Source organism: Anomalospiza imberbis, chromosome 1 (genome assembly GCF_031753505.1).
Source record: "Anomalospiza imberbis isolate Cuckoo-Finch-1a 21T00152 chromosome 1, ASM3175350v1, whole genome shotgun sequence".
Classification (NCBI taxonomy): domain Eukaryota; kingdom Metazoa; phylum Chordata; class Aves; order Passeriformes; family Viduidae; genus Anomalospiza; species Anomalospiza imberbis.
Window position 1 is genome coordinate 22941045 of NC_089681.1, and position 19524 is coordinate 22960568.

Consider the following 19524-nt stretch of genomic DNA (forward strand, 5'->3'; position numbering starts at 1 on the left):
AAACAGACCCTGTGCCACTGATTACTGTCCCACCCTCTGGGGTCTGTCATTTAGCCTGTAATTACAGTAAACTCTTTCCATTAAGAAAACAAACCCTTGTAACATATATGACTTGTATGTCTGTTGGTAGGAAACATCTTTCTTCTAGTCTAGCCACTGGCAATCTCAAGCAGGTATACCTTACAGTAGTTACTTATTCAGTCAAAATCCCAATTGTTAATTCTTACCAGATGTTAAACGAGACTGCAACATCTCATGACTAATCCATTGAGTCACAGATGGCAATCCCTCTTACTCACCTTAAGCAGGGACATACCTGAAGGTTTAATGCAGGGAACAACTAACCTAAAAGCCTTCAGCTGCTTAAAATAGAGAATTATGTGTCCAACAGCTCATTTACTGGTTTTCTTTTTTGTTTCACTGAGAAGAATCACCACTTTACAGGAAAAATACCAAATTCTGTAATGACAAAGCACTTGACTAATGGTACATTTGTTCCAGTGATAAAGGACATCAGTTAATCTGACATTGTGTTTTCAGCTTTCTGTTATTGATTTACACTTAACTTTAAGAAATAACAGCACTTGTACTCCAGTATTTATCCCAGAGCAGTCAAGAAACAAGTATAGCATAGCAATCATTTTGTAGAACTCACAGGGAAGTGGTGGTCATCCCACTTGCAGTACTAAAAAAAGGTTTAAATCAGCATCCAGATTTTTTAGGCTGGCCACTAAGACTACAGGAAAGACAAGAAAAAACCCTAGAAACACCTAAGTGCATGTGACAGCTAGAAAAGGGAAAAAAAAAGCAAAATAAATAACATCCTCTAAGTATTCAATAATATATAAAGATGATGTAGTGTAATTTTGAGTTGCTGTTTAGTAGGAAGGTAATTTAATGAAGCAAAACAGGATAAATTGAAACTAGAGCAAAAACACCACAACAGCTGTTAGGAAGCAGAGATACGCCAGCATCAAGGCATAATAAGCACCAGCCACAAGCGTGATCATACCATTTATTTACACTCTTTTTGAATGAAGACAGGGAAAATTGGGAACACTGTGAGTTATTCATTTTTGTAAATTATCCCATCATTATATGGGAGAAAGCTGATGTAAAACTTAAGATTTAGAAGCACAATTTTTCCTAGATGACAAGGTATGAAAAAGGCTCATCCTTTTGTTACAAGGTAAAATATTCTTCTGCCACATTTTATGGGAAAGCAGTATGTAAAAAAGTCTACAGGTTTAGGGGTTTGTTCTGTAGGACAGTTACAAGTTCTGACCTCTGAGAAGACAATGACAAAAGTCCCAGTAACTTCAACAGCCCGGGAGCAATTTGGTCATGTACTTATTAGCACTTCACTCTGTAAAAACATGCTACTACCACGTCTTGCCTTGTACAATACTGCAGCTGTTTCCTCTACAATGATTCGCCACCACTCACGGAGATGACCTGGGATGTAAGTTCCCTGGGATGATAGACAAGAGAAAGCAGAGAGCTCTGAACATGGCAGCAGGCTAAGTAAGGTATGCCTGAAGTCTTGTCTTGAGAGGTTTTTTTCTTTGATAAATGAGCATATCAAAGAGAAGTTATCTTCCTGGAAAACGTTCCATAACTTTAGACCTTTTACTGCTCAAATGCAAAGGTATCAAAACAATGTCTATGGCTCTGAATGACCATTCCCACCACTGTCCTTTCTTGACAGGATTTAGGTTTTCACTAGAAAATAGGCAGCAATGCCAAAATTAAAAATCGTGGTTTGCATCTTTCAAACAAAGATGTAAAACCACATTACTCTTTCAGGAAGCTAATGAGTATTTCTGCAACTTTCAGCAAAAGATAAGTGAAAACAAATTTGCATCACCTTAGAAATTATCACAGAACATACATAATTTTCTACATCTTTCACAGCTGCAGGGAGTTTTGATAGGAGGAAGCCAACTTTCTTACAATTGAACATCCTAATGGACAAAGGACTCGTGGATGGGGGAATCTGCATGAAGCACATGCTGGAAGCAGTGATCCTCAGAAGATTCTCTATCAGAATCTCTACCAGATTCAACTGGCACCTCTGCTGAGAGAAAGAGAAGAAAGATGCACAAAGAAGACTGCAAGATGCACACAGAAGATTTGCTTGAGAGAAAGAGAAGAAAGATGCACAGAGAAAAGTTTTTCTAACACTAGACATGTATGAATTTTATCTACATGGAATGAAGACTAGATATCCAGGAGACATGCTGTCATGACTGATTTGGGGTCTTCCATCATTCAGGCAGTGTAAGGAATAAAATTGGATTTGTGTTTTAGCAAAATCTGTATTTCTCTGCAGCCTTCACAAGAAAGCTTTTTCCTAAATACTAGGAAATTAGGAATTCCCACGGACCTAGAACTGGTGTAAAAGATAATTCTGTAACTACACAATCTTTACTGTGCTTAATACAATCAGTGGTGCTACTGCCTGTTGTGATACTGGAGAACACAATGTGATTACTTTCTTTCTGTAGCTTTGCAAATGGACATTACACTCTTTCTGCAGTTCTTTCCCTTTGCAATGAAAGGAATCAACAGGACATCAGTGAACTAAAAAGGCAGTAGTAATTTTACATAATTTTTGATTACGGAGAGTATTGCCTGAGGAAAGTCAAAAGGCTAACGGTCAACACATTTTCCTGGCATAAAAAATCCCCAATAAAGTCCTTTATATGCTTGGTTCAAATCAGACACAAATTCTTGTCTTCCATTTCACCAGAATACTTGGTCCTTCAGGATCTAAAGTCTTCTAAAAACTATAGTTTTAAGGAGACAATATTTTCTGGAGAAGAATAATTTCACCTGAAAGTATCAATATTGTTTTGATATTTGCTTCTTAGAGAAAGCAACTCATTAGCAAATCACAGTAGAAATCTTGTGTGATCATCAACAAAGTGTGCTTAAACCAGCATGAAATATATAACAGCATTTCAGAAAGTCCTGCTTTCATGCAGACACAGTTGAGCAAAATATCAGATCTTGGTAATGAATACAAAAAAGAAGCCATAGTAAACACTAGTGATTGATTTTTTAAAATGTAGTTAAACCTTTATTAAAAAGTTAAAATACTGTATGGTATTTGCACCAAAATTTGAGGTAAGTACTTTAAATATCATTAATATAAGAATACCAACATGCAGAAATATTGAAAATGCCTTCTGTAATGGGGTTGGGATTGAATTAATAACATATTAATGTCTCCAGTGATCATAACCGAATTACTAAAGTAAATTTGAATGTAGCCTAGGATCTCTTAGTCTTCTCATTACAAAATATATTTACTTTCCCAAGAGATTGTATGCAATACTTCTATTCCAAAATAAATATTATCAGTCAGTCATAGTCCCTTAATTCAGCTGGGTAAATAACTGTAACCTTGTTTCATGGTACACAGACCTTTTACAGAATCTAGTCCAAAGCAATGAAAAGGAGGACAGACACTTCATTACGTATATTTCTTTCTCCCTTCATGAAGACAGTGTAAGAGTAAACACACAAAAATCTTAACTCTGGCTGAGGGCACTTAAGTATCACTGGTAAAGGTTGTAGCATAATCTGTATTGAAGAGTTGCATCATGAGGCCTTCTAGAATTATGTTCCTCTAGTTCTTCAATTTGACTTGTATGAGAAAGTAGTGTTGCAATATTTCATGATTCTGAAGCTATTTACTGTATTGTCTGTACAGAAGAGCCCTACTCAGCAATTGGGTCACACAACACTAAGCACTGGAAGAAGACTTCAGATGTAGTGTCAAACTCCAAGCTCTGCAGTCTGATTTGAACTGAAATCCTTTAATTTCACTGCTCTTTATGAAGATAAGGATCTTTAACGTTAAGGAAAATCAACTCTTTTTGTAGTCTGGGATTAAATCTAATTATTGACTGACAGCTAAAAGCAGTGAGCACTTCAACAGGCATCTCCTTTGGAAGCAAAGCTGCTGGTAATTCCCCTAAGAAGCTTCTACCCCATGCTCAAGACTGAGCAGGTGCTCTGGTGGTGTCCTTGTGGGTGGCAGGTACCCTTGCACTAATGGAGGCACTGAAACTGCTGGAATATACAGGGCTTTCAACTCTTGGAAATGGCTTAGAAAAAACATGCAAAGAAAACAATGGACAAGGACCATGTGACGCTCCCCAGAAAAATATTTGATAACCCAAAACCATGGTTGTGTGAGTAATGCATGTGACTGAACTTCACCTGACTGCAGTTGGGTAAATATGCTTTTCCTAAGCACATATTTACTGGGTGCTATCAGAAACAGGAGACAGCACTAGACTGTCTAGAGCACTAGAGTTTTTGATCAACACATATGTCAGCTCTTACATTCTCATAAAGCTCTGAACAGCAAATATACCCTATCACTAGTATTAATAATCAGAAATTATAATACTGGGATCTAGAGAAAAACTTGAGTGTTATAAATAATGCTATTACACAGGGATACATGTTAATTATTGGCACCATAGTAAAACCACTATGCTGCTATCGCAGTTATTTCTGCAGTAACTTATTCACTTTCTAGCAGTGACAACCTACAGTGATGGATGAGGAAGAAGGACCTGAACTTAAATTGAAAGAAATAATAAATAAGTGACAAAAATAAGAGCATCTGTACTTGTCCAGTACTATATTGTCTTCATTTCTCCTCCCTTGCCACATTTCCACTGACATGAGGAGGTAATTTACTATGCCAAGGAAATCCATGTCTGCCTGTGCTGAATTACTGCATTCATATTTCTACTTGTTTGTAGCGAACTAAACTCCTAAGTCCAGCTATGTAGATGAGTCATACAGGCTGTCTTTCATTTTACAAGGCATCTTTAAATACCACTCTTATTTAACTTGTACTCATTACCATCAGCAAGCAATGTGTGTGCCATATTATCCTAATTGCCATAAATTTGAGCAAGTAAATCATTAAAAGGTTAAGTTATTTTTCATGCTAAATTTAATGTACAGTATTAATCAACTTTATTCCATTATTATGAGTAATGCAATGTCCTATAGTCAAATCGATTTATAATTATGCCAGATCACATGGCAGGGGGGAAACAAGAACAACAAACAACAGACGGATGTCATTTCTACTTAAATACTCCATGAAAATTACAAACTGTTAAGTCAGACAGGGCTTTCTTTGCAGAGCACAACATCCAGATGGAATCTCACCAGCAGAGCAAGAACTGAGACACATATTTGTCTCAACATTTTAAAAGCAAAGTAACCCAGTATTTTGCAAGCAACACCCAGCCTGCTTTATATTTCCCTATTTGATCCTTAGGTCTGCTTTTTGGTGTTATTTTTGAATAGAAATCTTTGAGACAACAGTGAAACAAAGCCATTTTGGCAAAAGATAAGACATGAATGAGACAATTTCATGTGTTGCTGACATCACCACCATAGGATGGATCTTATTGTCTAACATGGACATCTACAGAGGTAAATCTTCAGATACAATTATGATGAGTGCTGTGCACAGAGTATCCTTCCAGCTCCTCCAAAATGCAGTTCTGTACATAAGAAGCATCTCTTTCATGTGCTACTTATTCCAGAATATTTTATTCTAGTTTAATCCTGATGAATATCAGAGTACCAGTGGTAAATCCAGAGTCCTTAACATATACTAAACTGCAACCTGTCACCTCCCTGAAGCTGAGAAAGCAAGCTCTTGGGTACCTCTTCCAAAATAAATGACAGAGCTGAGTTATCCCTGTAATTTGGAGATACAAGGAGGTACAACATTATACATGGGTAGTTAAGTACACTTCTTAGCAATATGAAACTAATTAGTGGGAAATATTTGATTGTTCATCAATTAGTCAGAAAACTCTAACTGCTCTAAACCTGTCTCTGACAACTCTATTGTAGATGCAAGTTGATCTAATTTGGTTCATCACAATGAATTTGATTCAGAGTGAGGTTTCCATTTATTTGTTCTGATAGGTTGCTTAGCATTAAAAATGCTCTTAAGAATTGCTTGCAAGTGCTTTCATGCTGTTGTAGAAAAGGTAACTTCCTAGGCACATTTGCAGTCACCTTGTCTCTGCCTTGGATGCATTAGCCATCGTTGAGTTATACTACTTAATTAGGGAAAAGAATAAAATATTACTTTAGGATAGTTATACAGGTATAAAGTATTCTGTATATTCTATTATACAGGTATAATTATTCAAGCATAATTTTTCTGTGGAAAAAACACCCAAACACACACATATTCCAAAGACTCATCTCCACAACAGTTTTGGCAACTGCACTTTATCTCATGATATATTTTGAAATGGCAGCTGTTGGCAGGAGAGATAGATGTTCTATTTTTATCCTCACAGCCATAAGTCATAGAGTTTGTGTGTTCTTCACATCACCAGAAATCAACATTTTAGGATGTTCCAGATCCCACAAAACTTACAATTGGCAAGTACATTACAGACTACACACTATCAAGATCAGGTAGAAAATACTTTTCTTTGTATTATTTTATGTTTTACATTGTAAAATATTATGGGAAAATGCAATGAAGCAGAAATACGTAAGGCAAACAAAATTTATTTATATTGCAAACATATGTGGACCATTCATCATTCATTCCCAGAAGGTTAGCTGTGTTTGAAAGCTATGGCAGATATCATGAAATATCTGTTTCAGAACACTTTTCTGACAAAGTATCTTAGGTCAAGTGGAACACACACGTGGGGTTGCATGGCTTATTGTTAAATGTAAGATTATGTTTACGTTTATGATTAAACCCAGAAAATATACTTTCAGGCAGAACTGGAATCACCGGTTTTGGTGAGCTATTAAGCTGAACATCTTGACAAAAATAGTAATCAAGTCATAAGACTGGGGAAAAAAGTGCTGTCAAGAAAATGGTGAAAAGACGTATTTACCTTGTGCAACTGATAGTATTGCTTGGCACCTACTCCTCCTTGCTCTTCTCCTGTCCATAGCACCAAGCGCAGTGTCCTTTTTGGACGAAGTCCTAAAACACAGGTTTTAATATTATTTTTAGTATTAAATACAGATATATTTTGAGCACTTTTTGCATTGGTCTCCAACCTCCAATGGATGAAAATCCCGTATGTCCACAAAAAAACCACAACCTACATCAAGTGTGGGTTTTTCTGTGAAAGACTGGGGTGTGGGGAGAGAGCCCACATGAGGAAGAAGTGAGCAGGGGAGGTGCTGCTCCCAGTTGCAGTAGCACAAGAGAAGCATATTTCAGGGATTTGTCATGGTTAATTTATTACAATTAATTGAAAATGAGCTGCTGGATTTTTATGAGAAATGTTTATCCATTTCAAGAGCTGAGGGGCTATGTAATAATATTTTGGTTTTTATCAGAGAAATGAAAAGCAGCTATCTGTACTTTGGAATCTGAAAGAGTCATCTGCTAAATGTATGCACGACTCCCTGAAACAAGGTGAACATGAAGCCATTTTCTATTTTGCTATGGTAGCTCAATCAGAGAGATAAGTTCTCAGATAAATTTTGAAGCCATTTTTGCTATGGCAGAGCTGATCAGATAGAAGTTGCTTCCCTCTATTTATTTGGTTGTTTCTATTCATAAATTAATACATTGAGAGAAACTTGAGAGCATGGAAGAGCAAACAGATAAAGGAAGAACTGTTCTCTGTGCAGGGGAATGCTAATTATGTTAGAGAGAAAAATAAAGAAAAACCATGAGGAGATTATCACAAGTGATAAAGTACCACACACACTTTTGTGCTGAAGAGAAATAATATCAGTATCACTGCCAAAACTTATTTCCTAACTGCCAATAGACTTGACCTTCATTAATTTTTTTCTTTTGATACAATGAACATAATATGAACATTTCTTCTTGAAACTATATGCTAGCAATCCTCAGAACTGAAGGCAGAATATAGAAGGAATACCCCAAATCTGAATAAAAGAGTATGGATTTTCCAATATTTCATAAAGAAGTGCAAACAAGTTTAAAGGTGTGTTTTCTGACTGTTGATCTGTTGACTGTAAACAGAAAGGTTGTCAAACTTCATTACTTTAAAGACAACCTTCTGCACACTTCCCCGCTCTCCTAAATCACAACAGTAGAGGATTAGCCTTCTTTGCTTTTCAAATTAGTCAGATGGCTTATGAGGTAAAATTGAGATAATAAAATAGCTCTCAGTTTGAAGTCAGAAAGATTTAAGCTCAAAATAACCCAAAATGTGTTAGCAACTTGGTTAGAAGAGGTAGCTGTAAAAAGAAAAAGTGCTAGTATAAAACATAGAGGCCAGTGCTGTGGTATGGTTCCAGCAGCACTGCAGTTTAAGTGGAAAAAGGAAGGTTATTTGTCATATCACAAAATGCAAAGTGAAGGCCAATCTCCAGCCCACCCCACCACGCCTGTGAGTATAGCTTTGGTAGGAAATGCTTAAGACAGGGAAGCAGCATCTTCTGGCACCTCCCAGGAAAAATCAAGCTGCTTTAGTCTGCCACTGCTGCCCTAAGGGGGACTTGGGCCAGTGATCAGGGGGTCCTCATGGTTGGCTCAGATGGGCTGTAACCTCAGCTCCTGCTCTCCAGGGGCTGGGATGATCTCAGCTCACTTGTGGAACAGACATTTGAGATTTTTATGGCCCCCTCCCTGCTCATCATTGCATCTGCCCATTGAAGCTGGGGAAATAAAATAGCCCTGCTGATCTTTGGTCTTTCCAGTCTGGGATGTGGTGTATCAGCTCTTCCCATCTCATGGATTCCTGTCAGCAAATTCATTTGTGTGTTCTACTGAAGTTAAATGGGCAACTTTAAAAAATAAAAATACATAAGCTATGGAGGCAGTTATTTTAAATACAAACAAAGTCTACAGAGGAAAATTTAATTTCCTCATTATCTTAATCTGAAAGCGATAAGTATTTATCTACCTGTTATTAAAAACAGAGCTAATCTGACCAAAGAACAGCAAACAAATCCAGTATCCAGAAGTAAAATTGCTAAGAATATTCTCAATGCATGTTTTTATTAAAAAAAAAAAAAAAAAAAACGGAGTACTGTATTCAAGTTAGAAAAGTTTTTCAAAGTAAGTTTAGCTACTTTGGTTTGCTTCTTAAAAACTACTGGTTCCTAAGCAAGGTATCATCTTCACAAAATCAGAAGTCTTTCAGATTGCAGCCCAAACATGTATTGAAAAGACATAAAATAGCAATTGGGCTAGAAGACTATATTTTCTGATGGGTGCAACATATAGAGGGGTGGATAGGCAATTTTATAATGAAGGAAAACTGTTACACAAATAAAATTGCACCTCTTTCCTTGTTATCTGAATAAATGATTTATTACATAGAATTAAAAATAAAGATACTATCAGAAGAAAAAACCTAGAGAAGAATTTCCAGATCTCCAGTGTTTTAGAAAAATGTATTATCTTTTTTTTTTTCTCCCTTCTACCTTGCCCTTAACTGAAATAAAATCATAGTTTACCACAAAGGTGCATTTTGGTGATCAGTTTCTATATCCTTATGGTTTATCTCAAGCATAAAAGATACAATGGGCATGTGGAATCACAAGTTCAAGAATGAAATAAAAACATCAATATGGTCGATCTGTGACTAAAGATACATTTGTAGCAAGCACAGCAGGACACTTACTCTATTACACTCCCTCTGTGCTGGAGTGGCTGCTGGCCTTTCCTTCTCCTTGGGTACCACTAACACTTCTGTCATACCAATGTGCAGGTCTTATTGACTCTTTTTTCTGTTTGTTTTCAATCATCATAGATCGCTCACATTCACAGATAGCAGCAACACCTGAATTTTATGTCCTACATGTCTTGCTCATGCTTGACAGAATTGAGACATTCCCACACAGCAAAACTGAAATGTAACATTTTGTACATGTAGAGACAAATTATAATGGCCTGTCACATGTAAAGAAAAAAAAACCCAAAACCCAAAAAATAAACAACAAACAAACAAACAAAAAAACCCCACCCACTTCATTCTCAATATAGCCCACAACTCAGGAAGAAGAACTTGAATCACCCTTTTTAAATCAAAATAGAGATCAGTACTATAAATGCAAAATTTCTTTCACTAACTATTTTCCTACTTTATAAACATAAATCCTTAATGATGGGGAAGATCACAAAGATAAAATATTTTCTAAGAAGACAGTGTGTAGATGGCTAACAGGCTTCTTCAATGTCATTTTAAGACTGACCAGCTTACAAAAACATAAAAAGCATTCCACCTTTGTAAAAATAGATATTTTTCCCTGCAAATCAAGGCACTGGGATCACACACAAGCAAATCAAATAGGTGCTCATCTTATATGAGGCATACAAGCAAACTGCAAATGGATGTGAGTAGATTAACAGGTGTCAAGGTTTAACCTCAGCTCACCCCTCACAGCTGCTTGCTCACTCCCCCACCAATGGGACAAGGGAGAAAATCAGGAGGATAAAAGCTAAAAAACAGGTGTGTTGAGATAAAGACAATTTAATAGGGAAAGCAAAAGCTGTACACACAAGCAAAGCAAGGAAGTAATGCATTCCAAAGACCCTGCATAAATGGCCTAGAAAAGCCTTGATCTGAGCATAAAGTAGAATAAATTGCACTGCCAGTTGAGGGAGGTGATTCTGCCCCTCTACTTCCCCTGGTGAGACCTCACCTGGAGTACTGCATCCAGCTCTGAAGTCCTAGGCACAGAGAAGACATGGGCATGTTTAAGTGGGTCCAGGGGAGGGTCACAAAGATGATCAGATGGATGGAACTTCTCTCCTATGAGGAAAGGCTGAGACTAGAGAAGGCTCCAGGGAGACCTTAGAGGAGCCTTCCAGTAACTGAAAGGAATCAAGAAATGGGGACAGACTTTTTAGCAGGGCCTGTGGCAATAAGGACAAGGAGCAATGGTCTTAAACTAAAGGAGGGTAGATTCAGATTAGGTCTAAGGAAGATGCTTTTTTACAGTGAGGACACTGAAACTCCATCACAGGTTGCCCAGAGAGATTGTAGATGCCCCATGCCTGGAGAAATTCAAGGTCAGATACAACAGGGCTCTGAGCAACCTGATCAAGTTGAAGCAGTTCCTGCTGATTACTGGGGGTTGGACTAAATGACCTTTAATGATGTTTTTCAAGCCAAACTGTTCTCTATATTCTCTTACTTCTAATACTCCCTAAGTCTCTAATGAACTTGCTTTAGGAGCTGCTAGGGAGAGGTATATACAGATATATCATCCTCAAGCATTGTCCTCTGCTGCACTGAAAACACATAAGCTATGGCCTTCTCTGCATTTTTACCCTGTGGCTTGGAATTTCTTTAAAAGGTATTAACACAAAAATATTTATAAGTATTTATAAAAAAAAATCAAGATACATAATTATGTTGCTGACATTCTTTAAATTCTTATTACACTCCCTACCTTTTTCAAGTTTGGAGCTGATTAAACATAGGGGATTTACTGAGTGTCATTAGTTGAGATATTTCCATCATGCCTGCGCTTCTCATAAAATACCTGGAATTTCCATTTCTGCCACAGCATAAAATAAAAATAAAACCAGTACTCTACATTTTGTTAAAGAAAATAAGAACTCATAATCAAAAACAGTGGTACAATCTGCTAATACCTGATTTATGTATCCTGTGGTATGGGCAAGGAAGAGAAAAAGCTCTTACTGCTAGCAACATGTTTCCCTGCCTAATTTCAAAGAATATACATACAGAAATAAACTGTAATCAATAGGATGATAGTAATAACACAGTTAATTGAAGACTTTTCCTCTGAAGACCTAGAAGAAATCTCCATTCTAAACCAGCAGGATTTTGGCTTTCACCCTTAGAAACAGAGCCCTCTACGGTTTAAACAACTGATCTCACTACTTGTGCAGAAAAGTGCCTGTGTACTCATTTATTTAAGAATAAATTGGTTTTTAAATTGAGTGACAAATAATGATTTCACAGAGAAAATCATAGAATGGTTTGGGTTGGAAGGGACCTTAGCGATCATTTAGTTCTAACATCCCTGCCATGGGCAGGGACATTTCACTAGGTCAGTTTGCTCAGAGCTCCATCCAGCCTGGCCTTAAACACTTGCAGAGACAGGGCAATAGCAACTTCTCTGTGCAACCTGTGCCAGTGCCTCACCACCTTCGCCACCTCATCCAAGGAATTTGGATTCCTTCCAAATATCTAACCTAAACCTCCTCTCTTAAGTTTGAAGCCATTGCCTCTTTCCCTGTCACTACATGCTCTTCTAAATAGACTCTCCTCATCTTTCTTGTGCACTTCCTTCAGGTACTGGAAGGCCACAATCACGTCATCCCTAAGCCTTCTCTTCTCCAGGCTGAACAACTGCAATTCCCTCAGCCTTTCCCCATAGGAGAGGTGCTCTGTTCTTGTAATCACCTCCATGGCCCTCCTCTGCACTCATCCCAGCAGGTCCACATCCTTCTTATCCTGGGGTCCTCAGAGCTGGATGCAGCACAGGTGGGGTCTCACAAGGGGATACCAGAGAGGCAGAATCCCCTCTCTCACCCTGCTGGCCACGTTGTTTTGGATGCAGCCCAGGATATATTTGGCTTTCTGGGCTATAAGTGCACATTGCCGGGTCATGTCCACTGTCTCACCAATCAGTACCCTCAAGTTCTTCTTTGTAGAGCTTCAAAGTTAAAAGCTTCCAAAAACAAGGCAAAGAACAGCTGAAAAAAATCCTTTTAGTACTACTTAAACCTTGATTATAACATATTTCTAATTCTCTAGTGAGGCTCAAATTAGACATGGGAAATAGCTTTTAGCCTTGGAAACTGTCTTTCTTTTCTTCTTAAACCAGTCTAATGCAGTGCAATCTCCTTGATTTTTGTCTGTTGATAGCTTCTTTTTGTGGCACTGAGGACAAAGCACTGCAAAAAAAATAGCACTGGAAAGCAAAGAAACCCCAGAGAATCGAAAGTCTGGAGTAAAGAGAGATGAGGTTTGGAGCAGAAGAGATGAAACATTGCAGGAAGAAGACAGAAAATGGTCAGGCTGGGGACGGGGCAATCAAAGTGGAGTGATGAGCCAAGCCGGATACTGCAGCTCAGTCTCACCTGGGGCTGTCAGCTTGCTCAGAAACATGTTTTGGGAGTTGAGAGGACACGACTGCCACTGGCACAGACTGTGAGCAGCTGCTTGGACAGGCCCTTCAAAGAGGGCACAGGGGCCAGGCAGTGTCCAAGGTGAGTCAGCCTAGGGAAAGAATTGATTTGCAGAGCACCGGCAGCCTTAACAGCAGTGCAGCAAGACACTGAGATTACACAAGCAATTTTCTTTTCCTGTTTTTAGGGAGGCTGATGATCTTATGACAGAAGGGCAGATTTGCATAAGAGTGGAGAAGGGAGATGTGAGAGGTTTTAGATAGATTTATTTTTAAAAAGCAATGCAATATCCAAGAGGAAATGTCAAGGAAGGAGCTGGGTATACAAGACTGGAGGGGAAATCTGTGAATGATCTGCAAGTCTAGTAACTAAAAATAACATGGATTAAGCTTTTTGACTAGGGATGCAAGGGAGAGAAGAGAGAAACCAAGCCCAGAGCCTGGTGCTTATGGGCTGCAAGTCAGCCAGCAACAGTGCCAGAGAGAGGGTTTCTCTGTGGACACCCTCCTGCCACCTGGCAGCACTACTGAGGGGCATTTCAGATGAAAAGTACTGCCAAATGTGCTCGTCTGCACATGGGGTTTTAAATGAAGAACTGTTTTGTGTAGTGTCATGAAGCCATTACAAGTCATGTACTAAAAAAAAAAAAAAAAAGAGGGAAAAAGAAAAACAAGAGAAGAAAAGGAAACACAAACTTGCCTGTGTAAAAAAGCCAAGCGCAGAGTCAGCAGAGAACTCCTCCACCCCATGCCTTGCTCTGGTCCTGTAAATGTGTTCTCCGAGTCCCACAATAGGAATAAAACATTGTCCACCCTAAAAAACACTTTATTCCTCTTCAGGAACACATTTTTCCTTAAAGGTATTTGTGATCTCATCAAATGGTGGAGCAGAAAAGGCAATGTGGGACCCACTCCCACACTCTGGAATTACAAATATCAGACATGGTTTGATCTTAATGAGAGGTGGGTCTGTATTCTGCCTCAGCTGCCCTGCTCTTTGGATTAGAAAAACAAATCTGTTAGGCTATTCTGAGAGCTGATGAGTCAGAAAATGAAGCAGACACACTTCTGTCTCCATACTGAAAACATACCTTAAAAAAAAAGGACACTAAGGACAAGATGCCCCTTACTTCATTTGGGAAGGATTTCAGGACCTCACCATGTCAACCACGTTAGAGACTTGAAAAACAAAACCAATAACATACAACAGCTAGCATTGTCAGGTTTCTAAGATTTTTATAGATAATCACAGCTCAGATTTTTTCTTGAATTTTCTGGGTAAATTAAAGCTTGCAGAGAAGCAGCAGTCCACAAGACAGAGAGCAAAATTGCTATGGAGGGCTGTATATCTAAATTTACTACCAGATTAGCAACCTTTTATGTTTGCAGTTGCCCTTCTGCTATGTCAACACAGTATGAAAATTGAAGATTTAAGTATTGCTAAATACACACTCAACACATTTAACACTGTTAAAATGAAGGAATAAATGCATTTGTAGTGTAACAGCATATGCAGATATTTCATACCAAGAAGATTTAATAGAATTGAAAACATGAAGGTCAGAATAAAACACTCAGCCTTGGGAAAGTGAAAAGAATGTAAGAACAAGAAGTTAATATCAGGCATATTTGATTAAAGAAAAAAACACAGGAACTGTAAAAGTAGTCATTTAATTATGTTTCACAACATATCTCCTAGACAGCAAACAATTACACCACCACAAGAAATTCAGAAAAATGTTTAACAAAATATTTTGCAAGCACCTTAAAATTGCATTTATATGACTTCAATTAAACTAGCAGAAAAGGAATTACTCTGGTGATCATATTTTTAATAAAACATATCTTTAGTCCTCCTATATTAGCCAGTGAATTTGGGCTGAAGAAATGTAACTTCACACAAAGACTAAAGTGAACTGTACAAAAATCTGTCTAATGGTTTTCCAGTTGCATTAGTCATGGGTATAATTCAGATGAGAACCTTACAATTTCAATTTAAAATAAGTTTTAAGGGGGGAAAACTGTCTAATCAACTCCTTATGAGTAATAACTCAATACCTTAAAATCCTTACATGCATTGTTTTAAAAACATTTCTGTAGTTTTCTGTGTCTTTTTCCTATAAAGCAGTAATTTGGTCGTGCCAGATCCATGCCTATAGGAAAGCTGATTTATGAAGCCCCAGTTCATCTTAATGCTGGCAAATAAGCAAAGAAGAGAAATGGCACCTATCATCTATCACCATACATTTCTCCCTTTTTCATGTTTCATCATCGTCTAGGAATGCAGGAATGCTGTGTAAAAGGTGTGATGACTGGGATTAGATTTTGTCAACAATCATTCTTCCTTCATCAAGCTACTCTAGAAGCTATCTAGCTCTATCACCATCCTACCCTGGCTGTGAAAGAGCAAAATGTTACCTGTTCATCTACTTGAGTGATGGTATTCCCTGGCTCTCGCTGCTCCCCATAGCAAGTGTTTTCTTACATGGAGGAACAGGACACTCAGAAGCACTTTGAGGCACCATCCAAGCAGACACTCCCTGGTCTGAGGCAGCATCCAGACATGACTGACCATGGGCTCAGTGCACAACACAACAGCACGAGCAGGGAACTGTGCACTCTGCATCACAGCCCACCACTATGGTGGTCTTTGGAGTGTAGCCTTTCCTGGAGTCTGCACCGACTACTTCAGTGGAAGCAGGAGCAGATAGCATTCACTGGCAACTCCTTACATTGGCTGCAGTTAAAGTAATTGAAGAGAAAAAGTTTGTCATTTGACAAATTCACAGCTCAGCCATTGACTTCTGAAGATGTGCCCAGATTGTGCAGTGGCTTGTGGACAGGTATGCACCTCTGGGCTTGGCAGGGCACCAAGAGCTGGCTAGCAGTGAAGCAAGAGAGACCCAGACACAAACAGAAAAAGGTAGAAAACACATTTCTTGAACAAGGAAAGAGAGCTTGTGGGTAAATGTTGCTGAAAGAACCCTGGGATGTGAACAAAGAACCTGTTGACTGTTTGATTCCTCCTGTGCCAGCAGAGATGGGACTCTGAAAATAAACTATAGTGTAGTGTCAAGTAACATACCTGATCAGTTTCTATTCTCAACAGGAAAAAAAAATTATTCCAGATGTTTTAATGAAAAAAAAGACATAAATAAAATTTTTGAAGTTTTTGAGAAGAAAGCACTGAAATTCATCTACCAAAATCAAATGGATTTCTAACACCAGTAGGCTCCCTATTGCTATTAGGAGACAAAATACTATGTTTGGAAACCTGACACTCCCATACAACCAGCTTCTAAAGATCGTTCTCTATTATTGTCATTATTCAGTTCCTTCAAGCTTCCTTTAGGGATGGAAGGCCCACATTTCCAGCACTAGAGTGTGAGGTGGCTTTGGCAGGGCTGGAGGAAGGCAGAACACCTGCAGCCTCAGCTGGGAAATGCCCCTCAGCCAAGCAATGTGGGAGCACAGCTGGATTAGGAGCAAAGAGGCAGCACTGGATAAAGCTCTTGAAACCATTGGATACATACTAGCTGCTTCTTGCTCAAATACTCTGTACACAAGCATGACTCCTGAGCAAGAAGAGCTGCAGACTTGAAATGCTGGGAAAGGAGGACAAATATCTATTTCACAGAAACTGACAACCAACATCTAAAGCAGGATCAAGTTCTGCAAACTGTCCAACCAAAAACAAAATATGGCAGCAAAATAAATTGTGTGGGATTTTATGGTGATGTTCTATGTGTAGCTGATTATTTAGTCTTTTATCTCACCTGGAAAAGCAGTTTATTTTGTAAACCTTGTGTGAGAGAGGGACACAAGAAGCTGCATTTCAAACGACAGCATTTTGGCACTAACTGGACCAACATGAAAATGCTGAAGCAAATGACATTGGCCAGCTCCAGAGATGCTCTTTCCTGCACATAAACTAACAAACTAACAAAAGTTTAGAATTATTAATGGAACCTGAAAACAAGTTGGGTTTGAGATTTCTAGGCTGTAATTAGCAACACAGCTGCTGCTCTGTAAAACTAGAAAACTGCAATTTGCTTGAGTGCTGTCTCTCCTACAGCTTCCAAAGGCCCTCATCACACTACATTACACCTTATGCAACACCCCATGGATTCTCTCGGCTTACTGATTGGAACCTGTCAGCCTTTCCTCTCTAAAACACCTCCAGTGTCTTCCCATCATCTCCTAATTACCCCAAATACTGCTGTCAATACTGCCATGGAGATATTTGCAATCTATCACACCGAGTTTGCAGACAAATTAAAAGGAAAGAGACTGGTGATTACCACAGTGCTACACGTGTTCTGGTAAGCAGGTGTTTGCCATCTTTAAGAAAGCAATAGAAGTGCCTTCTTCCTGACTCTCCTCAGGTGGGACATAAATGCACTTGCCCATCTCTCCTCAGTCACTCATTTGAAGAGTATATCAGAACTTCCTTTTCTAAATATTTTTATGCCTCCACCAAAATTAGTTAAAATAGATCAAAAGATTAAAGCCTGCAGAGGGCTGGGCAGGGCAGCTGCTGCTGCCAGACATTGCAGAAGACAAACTGCACATTGCACAATTTTACTGCCACAGAAACTCTGCCTGCAAGTGTAGAAGGATAATTTCTTAAGCATCAGAAATCCTCAGCTAATCACAAAAGCCTTAGCTTCCCTGAAGGAAAGGGAGTTTACCAGTTCAGACCAGTTCACAAACTGCCTCAGCGACTCCAAAAACATCTTTATTCCCAGTAAAAGGAATAAGGAGTAATAAGTAGCTGATATGTTCATGTTTCTTCACAAAACCAGTTTCTGTGGAAACATTTCCAGTTCTTCCTCTTTTAAGCACATCAGCCATGAAGCAGCTTGCCACAGATCGTGCCTATCAGCGGCATATGTAAGCTTCAAGAATTTAATTCATGCTTTTCTTTCCTTTGTGCTTCATTAAACTTCATTATTAAGGGTGAGAAAAGACCCCTTTGAACACCAATAAGTCAATATGACCATTAGTTAGTGATTTTTTCTGAGATTAGCTACCAGCAAAGCAAGCAGCCATGAGAGTTTAGCTGATATAGAGCACTTGCTATGGATGCACTAAGGAAAATGCTTCTTTTTACTCTGGTCAGATGTCTACAGCCATCATGGGCACCAACAGGTGCACAAGCTGGTACTGACGTTTAATTATATGCTGCTGAAGGGGATGTTTTGAGAGTGAAATTGCAGCTGCACAGAAAACATAGCAAGATTCACCTTGATGAAATGTAGCCATCTAGAAGTTGAAATTTGCTCTGCATTTGTTGCCTGTGCTTCCTCCCTGAAGAAGGATGAGAGGGCATGGCACCACCAGCAGGTACCCCCTTCCCATCATCCCACTGTGGAAGACGAGCAGAGTGATATTACAGCCATTAGAAGCAAACTATTCAGACAGACTGAAACGTTCCACTTGTTAGCTCTTCTACTTTCCAGAGTTAACTGAATGGTTATAACTTTAAACAGTGTTCAAAAACTACAGCAGATCACAATCGGCCCTGTGCTTTTAAAGTACTACTCTTCTGAAATGTATACATGGGATTTTACGTCAATAAAATACTTTCATTCCACTCTCTGCTAATATAATGCAAAACAGTTTCAGTTCAATCTAACTTTCATGTAGTTGCCTTTCTCTCAAAAAGAAACAAAATTCATATGAAGTCAAAATGGAAATGGAAAAAAAAATGCTACCAAGTGTTTGAAGTTTTGAAGACTATGTAAAACTACTTCAGATTGTGCTGGACTGGTACATGTCCTTGTAGGGAGCGTGTAATTATTATGGTGTCTGAAAAGCTAAAAAAACCCAAAAGCAAACCAAAACTAAAAGAAAAAAATATATACCAATATGGCACAGAAATTGCCACCTCAATTAAAAAAATAAAAGCTAACACCGAAGATTCTGGAAATATCAACAAGTATAAAGGCCAATACATTAAGTAACTGATTTACTTAAAAATAAAAGCAAGAAAAATTTACTTGAGGCAAGAAAACAAATTGTATTTCTTAAATAAAATCTTACCATCTTAAACCAAAATTTTAATGATTTTTCAATTAATTTCATGTATTTGGACCTAAGCCTATAGCTCTTAAATGGTTTTGGGAGGAGGCTATGTTGAAAGTCTGGAATTGCATTTAAACTATAATATTCTTCAAGTATTACATGAAATTTTCAGAATCCAAATTAACAGGCATAATTTGTGTCTTGTCCATAAGCCATGTCCAAGTGTCACAGTGATATCATGATGAAATGCTATTAGACCATCTCTGAAAACAATAGTACAATAGTATTTTGCTTTCATTAACACAAAGGACCATAGTAGAGGTACTGGAGTTATTTCTTACTACACAATATAAGTTAATATTCTAGAAATCATAT

General features: G+C 38.3%; 1 protein-coding gene across 4 annotated transcripts in view; it reads right to left on the minus strand.

The window, feature by feature from the left end:
* CPQ (carboxypeptidase Q) overlaps positions 1-19524 on the minus strand; it is a 130991-nt gene that overhangs the window by 34335 nt on the left and 77132 nt on the right. For all 4 annotated transcript variants that reach the window (XM_068184365.1, XM_068184341.1, XM_068184357.1 and 1 more), the window contains one exon: positions 6918-7009. In XM_068184365.1, the coding sequence (XP_068040466.1) occupies positions 6918-7009 (92 nt within the window). The remainder of the gene's footprint in view (positions 1-6917; positions 7010-19524) is intronic.